Source organism: Protopterus annectens, chromosome 7.part0 (genome assembly GCF_019279795.1).
Source record: "Protopterus annectens isolate FY-2018-M chromosome 7.part0, PAN1.0, whole genome shotgun sequence".
Classification (NCBI taxonomy): domain Eukaryota; kingdom Metazoa; phylum Chordata; order Ceratodontiformes; family Protopteridae; genus Protopterus; species Protopterus annectens.
In genome coordinates, this window is record NC_056739.1 from 1,707,305,568 (window position 1) to 1,707,322,431 (window position 16,864).

A 16,864-nucleotide genomic window follows, 5' to 3' on the forward strand; every position below is an offset into this window, starting at 1 on the left:
ATGGGAATCTCAGGGCTTTCTGGACCTGCCCCAGCACAGACCCCTGGCCATCCCCCTATTTTAGAAGTGGTGGATGATGTTTTTCATGAATCCAGCTTAGCTCTTGATGCCCTCCATCCTGCTCCCAGTAAACCTGTCAGGTACTACAGACTACTGGATTCTCACAAATACTTGTACAGAAATCCTGCTGCAGACCCAGAGGTCATTACACAGGGACCTAAAGGAGCTAAGACTAGATTTACCAAGAATCCTCTTCCTTCTAACAAAGACTCCAAAGCTCTGGACAGATGGGGTAAAAAAGTGTACACCTCTGCAACCTTAGCCATCAGAACACTCAGTTGTCTATTCCATATGTTAAAATATCAGCAACACACTTTGGAACTATTAAAACAGAAGATTGCTAACTTTCCTGACTGTGCCAATTCAAAAGAGTTAGCAGATTTACTGCACTCTGCTTGTCAAGTGGCCAAACACTCATTACAATATGGATATGATGCCCTAGAAGGCTCTAGCAGGGCAGCAGTGACAGGATTTGTTATTAGGAGGCATGCATGGCTGAAGAAACAACCTCTCCCTGATCATGTCAAGTCTAAACTTATTGCTGCACCCCTAGATAAGGAGCGCTTGTTTGGGGAAAAAGCAGAAGAGGTGCTTAAAAAGATGGAAGACAAAGCAAAATCTATGCGAACAGTAAAAGATTTCTTTCAGATTCAACCTCCCAGATTCAGCATTAACTTTCCCTCTAAACACTGGGCCTTCCCTGCACCTAGCAGACAGGGCCAAGGTAAGCCCCGCAGGGACAGATCATCCAGGCCCCTTTCCCAGGGCCAGCAGAGAAGCAAACAATGGACCACTTCCGTCTCTAAGCCAGGGAGTTCTAAGCCAACCTTCTATGGCAAACACTCACAATGGCTCCCCCTCCCCCCTATGCCCTCCCTTCACTCATCAGAAACTAGGAGGAAGGCTCTCCCTCTTCAAAGACAATTGGCTTTCTGTAACAAAGGACCAATGGATCTTAAAGATCATTTTTCAGGGATAAAAATTCTCTTTCAGCGAACTCCCAATCCCAAGAGAGGGTACCTAGATTTGCCTCCAAATCAGTGGACAGAGACATTGAAACAGGTCCAAACTCTCATATCCCAGAGGGCAGTAGAACCTGTCCCCTCAGATCAAACAGGCAAAGACTTTTATTCCAGACTATTCCTTGTTCTCAGAAAAGAGGGCACTTGACGCCCCATCCTGGATCTATCCATTCTGAACACCTCCCTGGTTGTTCCCAGATTCAGGTTGCTAACTTAGCAGCAGCTGCTGCCTATGCTAACAAAAAATGTCTGGCTAGTGACCCTAGACCTAAAAGATGCATACCTCCACATCCCCATAAGGGAATCGTGCATGAAATTCCTGTGCTTCATAGCAAGCTCACAACACTTTCAGTTCTCTGCGCTGCCCTTTGGCTTATCTACTGCCCCCAGAGTATTCACCAAATGCTTGGCTCCAGCCATAGCATTCTGTAGATAGAGAAATATACAGATTTACCCTTAGCGGGACGATTGCCTCATTCAGGCAGAGTGCAAAGAAAATATGCTCCAGGACCTTCTCTTTGTCAAATCACTCCTAACTTCCCTAGGGTTCATCATCAACGAGAAGAATTTAAAGCAAAACCCCACCAGGAAGATTATTTTCTTGGGAGCAGTGCTAGACACAGCATCCCAAATGGCCTTCCTATCTGCAGAAAAGCAGAGCTTCCTGCCTCTCTACTTTACCCAGCTGGCTTCCAGAAGTCACGTCACTGCGAGGAAGTTCCTGCAAGCCCTGCGATACATGGCATCCTGCACCCTTCTCATTCCTCTGGCCAGGCCTCTCATGAGAAACCTTCAGTGGTATTTTAAAGAACCTTTGGTGCCAGCAATCGTAGTCCCTAGAGACCTCTCTCCCTCTGATCCCATGTATAAGGGCCAAGTTTCTCTGGTGGGCAGAGGCGTGTGCCAGGAACAAGGGTCTTCCCTTCATCCTCCGCCCTTCCGGCCAGACCATCAGCACTGACACCTCAGACATTGCTTGAGGTGCTCACCTAGCAGGCAGGTGCAACCAGGGTTTGGGATGCCCAGCAACTGCACTTGCACATCACTCAGAAATGATGGCAGTACAAAAGGCTTCGACATCTTTCAAACCCCATCTCAGGCCAGGGGTTCTCCTTATAAAAACCGACAGCACCACAGTAATGTGGTACATCAACAAACAGGGGGGAACACAATCTTACCCCCTGTGCAGGTTAGCCATGAGCCTCTGGCTTACAGCCACCTCCATAGGTCTACACCTAATTGCATAGTACCTACCAGGGGTCAACAACACCCTGACAGACCACCTAAGCAGAAATTTACTGGACCCCCATGAATGGCAGCTCCACAGTATATCTTTCTGCAAATCACTCAGGAATGGGGGACTCCGGAAGTGGATCTCTTTGCCACGCACCTCAGCCACCAGCTGCAAATGTTCTGTACCAGGGAGTATCACCTCCTAGCGTGGAAGGTTGATGCCTTGACCTTCCCCTGGAACTCCCTCCTTGTGTATGCGCTCCCTCCTCTGCCCCTTATTCCCAAGGTACTGATCAAAATAAGGGAGGAGAGACCAGAGGCCATCCTCATTGCTCCAGATTGGCCATACAGCATTGGTACCCTTTACTGTGCAGCCTGACCTTACAGCCCCCCAAGCAGCTTCCCCTCATCTCAGAACTCTTGACCCAGGTGAGGGGGAAGATACTGCACCCAGACTTAGACTCTCAATCTTTCAGCATGGCTTATACCTTAAAAGCTAACAAGGAGTCCCTGTTAAGCAAACAGGTCCTAAACATCATCACAGAGGCCAGAAGGCCCAGTACCAGAAAATCATACGCAGGGAAATGGAAAAGCTTCTGCTCCTGGAACCATTCCAAAGGGGCCAATACATCCCATCCTCCCTCTTATCTTGGATTACTTGGCCGAGTTACTCAGTAGTGGTCTCTCTTTCTCTTCTATTAAAATCCATGCCTCAGCCATTTCTGCCCATTACGATTCAGACCCACCCCTCTTCTCTCATCCTTTGATTAAGCAATTCCTCAGAGGAGCTTCTAATATCAGACCTCCCAGAAGGCCTCCCACACCACCCTTGGACCTGAGTTATGTTCTAGAAAACCTAACCTTACCTCCTTTCGAACATGCTGCTTCTACAGAATTGAAATGCCTCTCCTGGCAGACTGCCTTCCTACTAGTTATCACCTCAGCCAAAAAGGGTATCAGAACTTCAGGCTGTCATGGCTGTTGAGCCTTTCATCATTTTCCATGCAGACAGAGTCTCCCTGAGGACTAACCCCTCCTTTATGCCCAAGGTGGTATCTGATGTGACCCTCAGCCAGGCCGTACACCTACCCACCTTCTTTCCCCACCCTCAAAACAAAGGGGAAAGAATTCTACACTCGCTAGATGTGCACAGACAACTCAGATACTTTCTAGACCGTACTAAACCACTCAGAAAAACAGACCAACTACTGGTCAGCCCTGCCCCTGGGGCACTGGGGAAGCCCGTTTCCAAACAAACCATTTCCAAATGGATATCACACTGTATCCATTTCTGCTACAGACTACATTTGAACCCCCCCCCCCAAGTCTATCCGTACTCATTCCACTAGGGCAGCCTCCACTTCCACAGCCTTCCTCAGAGGAGTCCCCACCAGGGACATCTTGGAAGCTGCCACCTGGACCTCTGTCCATACCTTTTCAAAGCATTACCACCTACCTCTTTTTTTCTAAGTCTAGGGTAAGGTTTGTCTCTGCAGTTCTGCAGGGCCTGCTGACCCATGCCTAGGACTCTTGCCTCACCTTCCACCCCTCTCCTCAGCTTTGAGAATCCTCCCACAGGTGATGACTGCAACAGTGAAACACGAAGAACATAATACAGTTGTCTACACTTACCATAAATGTACATGTTCTAGTGTATTCATTGCTGCAGTCCTGGTTTCCTTACCTCCATTCACCATATAGCATCTTCCCCTAGGGGGACATACGCCTCCCACAGTGGCTTTTAGCCACCAGGACCACTTTTCCTTATTTCCTTGTGCTTCTGACTTGTTAGGGCAAGAAAAACTGATGTAATGACGTTGGCTGCCTTGCTTTATAGCACTGATGACCTGACGTCAGACTACAGGCGAATGCAGCCGATGCAAAAACAATTGACTCTGGTATTCGGGCCGGCCGCGGGCTACCACAGCAGGGATAACCCCACAGGTGATGACTGCAGCAGTGAATACACTCTTAACATCTACATTTATGATAAGTGTACACAATTGTACTTTCCACAAAGAACTCTATTCCTTCTGACAAGGACTCTAGAGCTCTGGACAGATGGGGTAAAAAAGTGTACACCTCTGCAACCTTAGCTATCAGAGCACTCAACTGTCAGTTCTACATGTTAGAATATCAACAACACACTTTGGAACTATTAGAACAAAAGATTTCTACCTTTCCTGAATGTGCCGATTCAAAAAAGTTAGCAGATTTACTGCACTCTACTTGTCAAGTGGCTAAACACTCTTTACACTATGGATATGATGCCCTAGAAGCCTCAAGCAGGGCAGCAGTGTCAGGATCTGTCATTAGGAGACATGCATGGTTGAAGGAGCACTCTCTCCCTGATCATGTCAAATCTAAATTAAATGATGCACCTTTAGATAAGGACAGCTTGTTTGGAGTAAAAGCAGAAGAGGTGCTTAAAAAGACAGCAGACAAAGCAAATCTATGCAGACAGTAAAAGATTTGGTTCAGGTACAACCTCCTAGGTTCAGCAGGAATTTTCCCTCAAAACTCTGCTCCTTTCCTACACCTAGCAGACAGGGGCACGCTAAGCCCAGCAGGGACAGACCACCCAAACTTCTATCCCAGGGATAGCAGACAACCAAACAGTGCAACACTTCCACTCCAAAGACAGGGAGTTCTAAGCCAACCCTCTAGGGTAAAAACCCTCAATGACTGCCTTTCCCCCCCTGCCCTATTTCCACTCACCAAATACTAGGTGGAAGGCTCTCCCTATGCTTGAAAAATTGGCTTTCTGGAACTAAGGACCATTGGGTCTTAAAGATCATTTTTTAGGGATACAAATTCTCTTTCTACTAACTCCCAATTCCAAGAGGGTACCCTTACCTCAAAATCACTGTGCAGAGGCATTGAAACAAGTCCAAACTCTCTTCTCCCTAGGGACAGTAGATCCTGTCAAATCAGATCAAACAGGCAAAGGCTTTTATTCCAGACTTTTCCTTGACCCCAGGATAGAGGGTACTTTGCACCCCACCCTGGATCTACCCTTGCTGAACACCTTCCTGACTGTCACCAAATTAAAAATGCTAACTTTGCAGCAGCTGCTGCCTATGCTAACAGAAATGCATGGGTAGTTACCCTACATCTAGAAGATGCCTTAGCCCCGGCCATAGCTTTGGGCAGATAGAAAAATATACAAATTTACCCTTATCTGGATGACTGTCCCGTTCAGGTAGATGGCAAAGAATAGCTCCTCAAGGACCTCCTCTTTGTCAAAACCCTCCTAACCCCCTCATGGTGCACCATCAACTAGAAGTAATCAAGGCAAACACCCTCCAGGAAGATCATTTTCTTGGGAACACTGCTGGACACAGCATCCAGAATGGCCTTCCTATCCCCAGAAAAGCAGAGATTCCTGCATCTCTGTTTCACCCAGCTGGCTTCCACAAGTCACCTTGCTGCAAGGAAGTTCCTGCAAGCCTTGGGGTACATGGCATCTTGCTTCCTTCTAATTCCTCTGGCAAGGCTCCACATTTGAAAACTTCAGTGGTACCTAAAGAACCTTTGGTGTCAGCACTCTCAACCTCCAGAGATCTCTCTACCTCTGATACCCTGTATAAGGGCTGCGTTTCTCTGATGGACAGGGACCCGTGCCACCAAAGCCTCAGACATAGCTTGGGGCTCTCACTTAGAAGGCAGGTGCACCCAAGGTCTTTGAGATGCCCAGCACCTTCCCTTGTACATCAGTGAGAAGGAAATGATGGCAGTACAAAAGGCTCTGACATCCTTCAAACCCCATCTCAAGCCAGGGGTTCTCCTTACCAAAACAGACAACACCACAGTAATGTGGTACATCAACATACAGGGAGGAACCCACTCTTACCCTCTGTGCAGGCTAACCATGAACCTCTGGCTGGCAGCCTATTCCATGGGACTACACCTGATAGCCCAATACCTACCAGGGAACAACAACACCCTGGCAGACCCCTTAAGCAGAAACTTACTGGATCCCCAGGAATGGCAGCTCCAGAGGAAAATTTTTTTACAAATCACTCGGGCGTGGAGACTCCAGAGCTGGATCTCTTTGCGTTGCATCCCAACCATCAGCGGAAAAAATTCTGTAACAGGGAATATCACCACCTAGCGTGGAAAGTGGATGCCTTGGCCTTCCCCTGGAACACCCTCTTTGTGTATGCATTCCCTCCTCTGCCTCTTACCCCCAAGGTACTGATCAAAGTAAGGGAGGAGAGGCTATCCTCATTGCTCCAGACTGCCCCAGACAACATTGGTATCCCTTACTGCACAGCCTGACCTTACAGCCGCCCAGCCAGCTTCCCCTGATCTCAGACCTCAGATTCTCAAACTATCAGCATCGATAATACTCTAAAGGCAAACAAGGGGCCCCTGTTAAGCAAACAGGTCCTAAACAGTATCACAAAGGTCAGAAGGCACAGCACCAGAGAAACTTATGCAAGAAAATGGAAAAGATTCTGCTCCTGGAGCCAGTCCAGAGGGGGCATTACCTCACAACCTACCATCCGTCTTATCCTGGACTACCTGGCAGAGCTACTTAATAGTGGCCTCTCCTTCTCCTCTATTAAAATCCACACCTCAGCCATTTCAGCTAATTTTTGATATAGAACAGACCCTGTTCTCCCACCCTTTGCTTAAACAATTCCTCAGAGGGGCTGCTAATATCAGACCTCCCAGATAGCAACCCACTCCAGCCTGGGACCGGAATTATGTTTTGGGAAAAACTAACTTTACCACCCTTTGAACCCGCTGCTTCAGCAGAACTAAGATACCTCTCCTGGAAGACTGCTTTGCTCCTAGCTATCACCTCAGCCAGAAGGGTTTCACAACTTCAGGCACTGCCATTGAGCCCTTCATCATCTTCCATGCAGATAGTGTTTCCCTGAGGACTAATCCCTCCTTTATGCACAAGGTGGTATCTAATGTAATTCTTAACCAGGACATACATCTACCGACCTTCTTTCCTAACCCTCAAAACAAGGGGGAAAGGATTCTGCACTCACTAGACGTGCGCAGACAGCTCAGATACTATCTGGGCCATACTAAACCTTTCAGGAAAACAGACCAACTACTTGTCAGCTTTGCCCCAGGGGCAGAGGGGAAGCCCATTTCCAAACAAACCATTTCCAAATAGATATCACTATGTATCCATTTCTGATACAGTTTGCATGGGAACTGCCCCCCCCCCCCCGAAGTTTATTCAAACCCATTCCACTAGGGCAGCCTCCACTTCCACAACATTCCTCAGAGGAGTTCCCACCAGGGACATCCTGGAAGCTGCCACCTGGACTTCTGTCCATATCTTTACCAAGCATTACCACCTACCACTATTTTCTAAGGCTAAGGCAGGGTTTGCCTCTGCAGTTCTGCAGGGCATGCTAACCCATTCCTAGGTCTCTTACTAAACCTAACACCCCTCTCCTCAGCTTTGTGGATCCTCCCACAAGTGATAACTGCAACAGTGAAACACAAAGAACATAGTACAGTTGTGTACACTTACCATAAATTTAGATGTTCGAGTGTATTCACTGTTGCAGTCCTGGTTTCCCACCCTCCTCCCCCCTTATATCTTCTTTCTTTAGGGAGACATTAGTTTCTAACTGTAGCATTTAGCCACCAGGACCACTTTACCATGTTTACCCTGGCCGCTGACTGGTTAGGGTAAGAAAAACTGATGTAATGGCATCAGCTGCCTTCCTCTGTAGCACTCATGACTGGACGTTAGACAGTAGCCAACGCAGAAAAACATTGACTCAGGTATTCGGGCCAGCCGAGGGCTTCCACAGCAGGGATAACCCACAGGTGATGACTGCAACAGTGAATACAGTCGAACATCTACATTTATGGTAAATATACACAACTGTATTTTTTTATTTTGGGTGCTTTTAAAAAATGTTGATGCAGGTAGTTTTCATTAACTTGTGAATAAAAACTGCAAATACTGTGGTATTATCATAGATGAATGAAGAATGAATGCTTTGAACAGGCAGCTTTAGTGCTAGAGTGATCAGAGGGAAACATATGATGATTCCCTAAACAAGCACTGTGTTTTCACATTTAACATCCATGTAAATGACTTCACTAAGCAAACTTGCATGGTACAGTTCAGCTTACAACTAAATTAGAGAAAGCTTTAAATGAGAAGCCAGAGGGCTTTGGTAATTACAGGTTGATCTTAGAAGACAGTGAAATAAACAATGTTCTTCAAATCCATCTTCAGCATTAATAATAATTTTATTTGAAACTTAATTTTTTCTTGAGACAGCTGGTCTGTGTACATATTTCATCATATTCATTGCATTCTTTTTTCCTCATTTGTGTATGTATTTCTTTGTTTTCCTTTTCAGGACTGGGCGGCTGAACACTGTACAGTTTCTTATCGTGCCCCTGAGCTGTTTGCTGTTAAAAGTCATTGCATCATTGATGAGCGCACAGATATATGGGTATGTTCAGTTGCTCTTTATTACACCGAATTAAGTCATTAGAGTTAGGTCAATACATAAAGTGTGTTTTCTGGCCAAGAATGTAAGACTACTAGCTTACCAGTCTTCTGTTTCCAAAACACAGATGTTACATGTCTCTGATTTGTTTTCTTTTCTTTATTAATTGTTGAGAGCTTGCTAGGCAAAAAAAGGCCTTTTTGTTATGGCAGGTGGGTTAATTGATTCACAGATGTATGCATGCCTGTAAGTTACCATTTGAGAAGCAAGGGACAGAGGATGGACCACTAAGTTGTTACAACACAGAATTTTTAAAACCTAGTTGCTGAAACAATGCATTATTTTGTTGAGTTTTTAGGTCAGTATTAAATTTTATGTGACTCTTCGGTATCTTAATGACTAAAGCCCTAGGTTCTGTAATCTGTGAACGTTTTTCTTTCCTTTGTGTTACTAAATTTTACATGTGAAAATCTTCTAACCATTTTATAGATACTTTCTTATAAGGTGAACATGTACTACAGCCATACTCCAATTTAGATCTTATTAAAAGTTTATACAAAATAATTTTTGTACTATTGTGGTACCTAGATCTTGAACAAAATTAGCAAACATCAAGTCAGCTTTTCTATGTTGTTTACAGATTATATCAAGACACTTTGAAAATCTACATTATCTTTCGATAATAAATCCTAAATCCTTTCAAGTATCACTCTACTTTACCTCCTTTGTGCCAGTTTTATATATATATATATATATATATATATATATATATATATATATATATATATATATATATATATAATTGTGTGTGTGTGTATTTTTTTTTTTAATTTAACCCTTTCATAGTTTGTCATGTTTGCCTTCACAATGTCTGTTAATACTTGATTTAGTAACAGGAAGCTTTGCAATCCATTTACATTGTTAACCTGTTTGTCATTGTAAGTAATGTTTTTGCAGAGCTTCATATGATCCATTTATATGACTTCTCACTCCTTTTAACAGTCCATGATCTCACTAGTATATAATGAATAATGAGAGTAGTTATGGATGCGGGATCATTCCCTGAGGACTACTTCTCACAAACAGTGTTTCCTTGCCCCATCTGTCATCTTTCCAAATTAATTACTTTTGAATTGATATGTAGTCTATTTCTTGTTGTGTTTTCCATCCAGTACATTTGTCTTATCTTGTTTAGAGAACCTAAAGCTGAAGTTAAGAAGTTTACCTTGGCATGGATCATTCATCATATTCTTCTTTTACCACTATGCCTTGAATTCTGTAGTCTAGAAACTATTAATTGTAGAATGTTATTCCTTCTGGCACCTAAAGGGTGTGAATAGTTTTAGCTATGAAGATGTCTTTCTGAAGTTTGTTCATTCCATGCCTAAAAAAATTAAAGCTGTCAGAAAGGACATAATGCTGTACTAGTAAAGTGCCATAAAGGAAATCCATTCAAATTCTTTTCCAGCACATCAATGTAAATTGCAGTCTTGTTAACTAAATCAAGGAAAATTGTTACTGTTTCCACATAGATATAAGGGGAAATGGTTTATTTCTAAGTTAGCTTGCATCATCTCCATTTTTTTTAATTTTATGATCTTACTGTACACTTCCATTTATCCACCTGTTTGGTTTTCCTTGAACATTAAAGACATAGCCTTCACAGTCCATTTCACACTCTTCTCCTTTGAGCAGTGTCTCCGGTAACAATACCAGTTATCAAAATTTCCTCTTTAAGCCTTACCTGTTGTTTGTTCGTCTTTTTTAATCAGGAGGCTTATGTCATCATGTATTGTGATTAAGCATGTTTTGTCATTTCTTAAGTGGCCAGAATTATTTTAGTTTCTTCATTAGTGCTGTTAATAAAACATATTGTTTTAGTTCAGGCTTGTTAAATTTTATGCCAGAACCGTGATACTATCTAAAGTAATGTATAAACCATCGTCATCACACATCTCTTGCCCAGAACATGTACCCATTGCGTTTGCTTTTCATTTGTGAGAGGCATTTGCACTTTATTTTCCTGCTTCTGTTTTAGTGAGGGTGACACAGAGCAAAGAATCACCTTTTTTGTTGAATGTTTACCTTCTTTCATCAGTTGTCATATGTGGCCTCATTTCTTCTCCTGCTACAGTATTGCTAATTTCTAAATTTAGCAGTGTACATTCTGCCACACCTGCTTCCTGTACCAGTTAGCTCACTTGTTTTTAATATCTGCTGGAATTTAAGTCCAGATAAACTTGCAGCAGTTACTGTATTATTTGTCCTTTCTGTGAAAAGATATATATTGGTCTACTTGACAATGGAAGCCTCCAGTACCACAGCAGAATGTTATTTTTATTTATGTTTGTCACCCGTAACTTTTTCTACACATTCCTTTTTCCTACTTTTACCCATTTTGAAGTTTAAATTATTATTTTTTTCTTTTTCATTTTGTTTGTTCTATCATTGTTATCCCACTAAACTTTTCAGCCAGATTAACTGACTTATTTTTATCATAGCCTTCATTTGCAGTATTTAAATCATTTTTGCCCTTCACAAATGAAGTTTCCTGAGTGTTGTTATATTTCTGTTCTATAAAGTTATGTTTATTTCTGTTTTTATCACCTTTTCATCTTAAAGTTGCTTGGTCATTATGTTTTTGCAAGTGCTGTGTTATTTTTAGTTGGCATGTAACATTGAAAGTATTATCAGTTATATTGATAATTTTACCCTGGAAGTCATTGCTCAGCCATTCAGCAACCAAGTCTCATCATGGTAAAATTTCTTGTTCCCAGGGGGTAAAACCATAACTTTTAGTCCATACAGACCAGGCTGAACTAGCAACCTAGACAACATGGCTCTGGTATGGTACATCAACAGGCAGGGAGGCAATAGGTCATATTCCCTGTCATGAGTTGATGAGAGTGTGGGAATGGACAATATCAGCACCATTCCTTTTGGTAGTAATGCACACATTCACCATTTTGTCTGCCTGGTGTATAGGATCTGCAGGAGTATTCTGATGCCTCATATGTGGTCCCTCAGTCCTTGGGTAGCACAGGTCTTGTTCTGTTGCTAAAGGAAACCTTGCTGTAACTATTTTGCATCCCCCTTCAACGCCAAATGCAGCAACTAATTTTCCATTTTACTCCCATATGGGCAGTTTACAATTCCACTAAAGGCCATCGGATCTTGTTTATACCTTTTCCAGCTTAACCCTTAATGATGAATTTCAGCCAGAAAGCAAAGTTGTTCAGAGCAACAGTCATCCTGATAGCCCCATTCGGGCCTCTTTGACTGTGGTTTCCATTCTGTGATCTTACCTTAGGCAGGTTCCTCTTCTGACTGTAGATCCTACCCCGAATCTCATCTCCCTTCTCTCTGGCAGGCCCCACCCTGACAGCATATTTTTTCAATTAAGTGCAAAATTTCTGTAGTTCAGTTAATGGTTATTGACCCATATCCGCTTACCTGAATGGTCCAGATCCTAACAGCTTCCCAGAAATAATGTATAAGGGAGCCACCTAAAAATCCTCCCCTTAGATGATGCTGTAAATTAATTTAATACAACTTTCTTGATTAGCCTTGTACCTCCTGAAAGGAAGAGATGAAAAAGAAATAATGCAATTTAGCTATCCAAAAAGAGTGGAATGCTAATGCAGGATTGAGAAAATGCATGGAAAGAATGGCAGAAATGTAAAACACCACAATACCTTGAAAACTTCAGAATGCCTTGCAATTTTACTAAAAAGTAAATAAATGAAAACAAACAAAACTGTATTGTAATAACTTTCATAGTAATAATAAACAGAACCTAAAAAAATTCTGGGCATCTTGCATCTTGACCAAAAATTCAGCCCTAACCTCTCTCACAGTAACTTACCACTCAAAACCAAATTACAATTCAGCTCTTATTTCATATATAGTATAACATTTCGAACCAAGGATTCCCCAGCATCTAATCCCAAGTCTGCCCAACAGCCATGTATTACCACATCCACTTTCACCTTCAAAACTGTACCCACATCCTATGTAAAACTACTTTTAAACAGACTCAAACCATGCTCTGCTTCAGCTAATGACCTTCCAAGCAAGTACCTTAAAGTAGCAGCCAAGTGCATTGTCTGTCCTGTCTGAATCCTTATAAGTATGTCAGCACATAATGTTCTTCGTGTTTCACTGTTGCAGTCATCACCTGTGGGTTATCTCTGCTGTGGTAGCCCTTGGCCGGCACGAATACCAGAGTCAATGTTTTTCTGCGTTGGCTGCAGACTTGACTAAATCATTCAAGATTGTTTGTCACAGCAAACTTCTGCTTCAAATGTCCTCATTATGACTCTGTCAGCCCACCCTTCTATGGTTTAAAAGCTACTTATCCAGTAGGTATCAGTCGGTAAAATGGCACACTACCTTTTTTTCATACCTCCCAGTGTACCACAATGCTCTGTCCTTGATCTCCTCCTGTTTAACATTGTCACCAACACATTCTACACAACAGCCCTCCGTGATACAGTATGCAGATGTTTTCAAGCTCATTTGCACATCTGGCAACACGACGCACCTCCAAAAAATTACTTGCATAGTGAAACCAGGCTTTGTAAAACACAACTGATGAAAAAATACTACTATTTTTTCTCCAAATCCTTCTATTATGAAAAAACTAAATTTAGTCATCTCCTTTGATATTACAACCATTGATGTCGCTTCTCATAGAAAATTATTAGGGGTTATAGTGGACGATGATCTTAAATTTGAACTGCATATACAAAATTGCATAAGAAAAACTCATCAAAAACTAGGATTGCTTTACAGTGCCAAAAACCTTTCACACCAATGCAACTAAAACCATACTTGCCACTAGTTATCTCCTCTGCGCCCTTTTTTATGGTGCTTCCATCCTTACTAGCCTCCAGGCATCACAAAAATTAAAACTTGAACAAAACTATATCAAAGTTGATAAATTTGCAGCAAATTACCCTTTCAGAATCCACCACTGTATAGCACTAAAAATCCTAAATTGGTTAGGTCTACCCCATCAACTAACATATACACAGCTCCTTAACACCTATAAAATTATCCAGCATCCTTCTGCCTGTCCAGCACTAAATACCATTCTACATAATTATGTTCCCAGTTGGTCATTACAATCTAGTGACCAAAAACTCCTGTCCCTAAACCTGTCAAATCCACTGGGCATTGTCTGTACTCGTACCATATTGTTGAGGCCCTGGAACCCTTTGCCTATAACCATCTGGTCACTACCCTATCTCTCTCCTTGCTCAACACCAGGATAAGCTGTATCCCTAGATGTGAGCAAGTATCTATTTATACCTTACACCTCCTTACTCTCCCTTCTTCACTCACTTCCTTATTTCTTTCAAATTCTCTACCCTGGCTTTCTCTCTATACCATAAGCCTGCTTTTCCCCTCACTTCATATTGCAATTCCTGCTTATCATGTACTAACTTACCTTTATTTTCTCTGTAAACTGCCTAACATTTCTCTAAACATTGTCATTGTCATATAATTTGTATGTAATTTTATTTTATTTATTTATTTAACATTTGTTGACCGGGAATGTCCGACTAGGTTCCACAGATCCTGTTTTCAGCGGAGGCCCGGGGAGAAATGCTCCAGAAGCATGTCTTTAGAATGTGGGAGGAAACCGGAGTGCCCGGAGGAATCCCACGCGAACGCAGGGAGAACATGCAAACTCCACACAGAAGGCACCCCAGCCGAGAATCGAACCAGAGAACCTCTTGCTGTGACGCGACAGCATTAACCGCTGCACCACTGCGCCACCCAACCATTATTAATCTTAATCATTGTTTTTGTATTATGTCTATTTCAGTGTAATTAAACTATAGATGTTTTTATATTATTTTCAAAGATTGTAAGATTATTATTCTTAAAATGTTTTTTAGTGCTGTGGAGCTTTATACCCTTGGACCTCTGCTGAAAATGGACTCCTATACATTCTAACTTTCCCAGTAATCAAATGTCAGTAAATAAATGCAAGTAAGATGTGTAAAGAGCAAATGGTTAATTTTTCCTTTGGGCTACTTAGAGAGGACGGAATCCCTTTTCTGGCCATGTCCATTCAGTTTGATGTCCTTCAAGGATGCATCTGCAGTCCTTACAAATGGGTTGTCCTGTCGTCAGGCAGCTCGGCCGGGTCTGGGTCTGGCCTCGGCTGGTGTCGCACTTCACCCGATGTCATAGCGGCAGTTCTTCGGGTATAAAGGCAGCAGCCGACGCCATTTTCCTCAGTCTTTCTTGCCGCGTGGCGCCCGAAGCAGAAGTTGTTCGCAAGTGCCGGTCGGTCAGAACCAGAGATTACTACTACCGAATACTTCTACTACTACCGAAGACTTCTAAAAAGCTAAGTACCCCGTTGGGGACTCTTTCTTGCCTCAAGCCGATGTCAGAAAAAGTGAATAACTGTTTAACTTGTGGGAAACAAATACCTCATAAAGATTTCCACTCTTACTGCTTACCTTGTTTAGGCCCAGACCACGACGTAGCAGCTTGTCTAACCTGTGCTTCTTTTAACCGACGGACGCTTAGACGTCGGTCGGAATTTGCTGCGGAGTTTTTCGGCTTCGATTTTGCTTACATTATGCCGTCGGATCCTCCGACTACGCAAATATCTAAAAAGCGCAAGGAAAAGGACCGACACTCGCGGTCCGCGGTATCGGCCGAAACCACGGTTAAGCCAACCGCGAGCGTCTCGGTTTCGGCTGAAACCAAGCTCGCGGTTCTTCCTTCAGCCGAAAACTTACCTCCTACCGAGGCCTCATCCAAACTGGTGGAATCGGCTTCTGAAATCCCACCTGCTCTTGCAGGTTCCCAGGAATTATCTGATACTATCCCCTTGGATATTTCAACCCCTGCACGTGGAGCTGCTAGGCCCCCTGCAACCATGTCGATTAAGGCCTTTGCCAGGGCTAAGGCAGCTAAATCTACTAAATCTGTGCCTGCTAAGACCCCCTCTCACAGGCCTAGCTCTAGTTCACAAATGCTTAGTCTTGCAGAGGATCTCATTTCTTTGATCCGGGGATCCCAACCTCACCCAGACAGGGCCTCTCTCCCACCTCCAGAGAAGAGGCCTAGAGCAGAGCCCCCTGAGCCAGTTTCTACAGATGACTCCTCTGATGATTCAGATAATACAAACCCACCAGAGGGCCCTTTCTCCCCTTATGAAGACTCTGATGCTGAAGAGTCCATTCCTTCTGCCTCACCGCCTGAGGAATTTTCCTTTGGGGAAACCTTGCATGCTATGAGGGAACAATTTCAGTGGCAGGGCCAGGATTTTTCAGACTCTAGAAAAAGGCTTAGAACCTTTCTGCATTTACCACAGCATAGGCCTTTAGCCATCCCTCCAGTTCTCTCTGTTGTGGATGATGCATTTTATGATGCTTGTACTGCTCCTGATTCACTACCTCCGGCCCCTGCTAAGCCCGATAGGTACTACAGGGTCCCGGACACACATTATCATTTGTATAAGGCTCCTTTTGCAGATCCTGAAACTATCTCCCAGGGACCTAAGGCTGTAGCAGCTACCTCTGCCAAAAACCCCCTCCCCTCTGAAAGGGAATCCAGGTCCTTAGAGAGATGGGGTAAAAAAGTTTACACTTCTGCTACTCTTTCAGCTAGGGCCTTGAACTGTCAATTCCACATGATCCAGTATCAAGAATTTATGTTAGACCAGTTAACTAAAAAGCTGTCCTCGGATGAACCATTAGACAAAAAATCTGTTCAAGAAATGGTACATAACATTCAGCAGGTCAGTAATCATTCCTTAAAATGCGGCTATGATGCACTGGAGGCTTCCTTTAGATCAGCCATGACTGGCACAGTGATCAGAAGACATGCATGGTTAAAAGAGCAGGCCTTACCAGACCATGTCAAATCAAAGCTACTAGATGCTCCCATGGACAAGATCAATTTGTTTGGCTCTCCTGCACAACAGGTGCTGAAGAAGATGGAAGAGAAGGCAAAATCTGTCCAGACAGTGAAAGATTTCTTACAGGTCCAACCTCCAAGGTTTAGCAGGAATTGGCCCTCCAAGAATTGGTCCTTTCCAGACACCTCCAGAGCTCAGAGAGGCAGGAATAGGCGCTC

At 43.3% G+C, this 16,864-nt stretch overlaps 1 protein-coding gene across 2 annotated transcripts in view; it reads left to right on the forward strand.

Annotated features, from left to right (window-relative positions):
• Window positions 1-16,864, forward strand: part of STK16 (serine/threonine kinase 16) — a 391,131-nt gene that overhangs the window by 227,746 nt on the left and 146,521 nt on the right. For both annotated transcript variants that reach the window (XM_044078236.1, XM_044078237.1), the window contains one exon: window positions 8,666-8,761. In XM_044078236.1, the coding sequence (XP_043934171.1) occupies window positions 8,666-8,761 (96 nt within the window). The remainder of the gene's footprint in view (window positions 1-8,665; window positions 8,762-16,864) is intronic.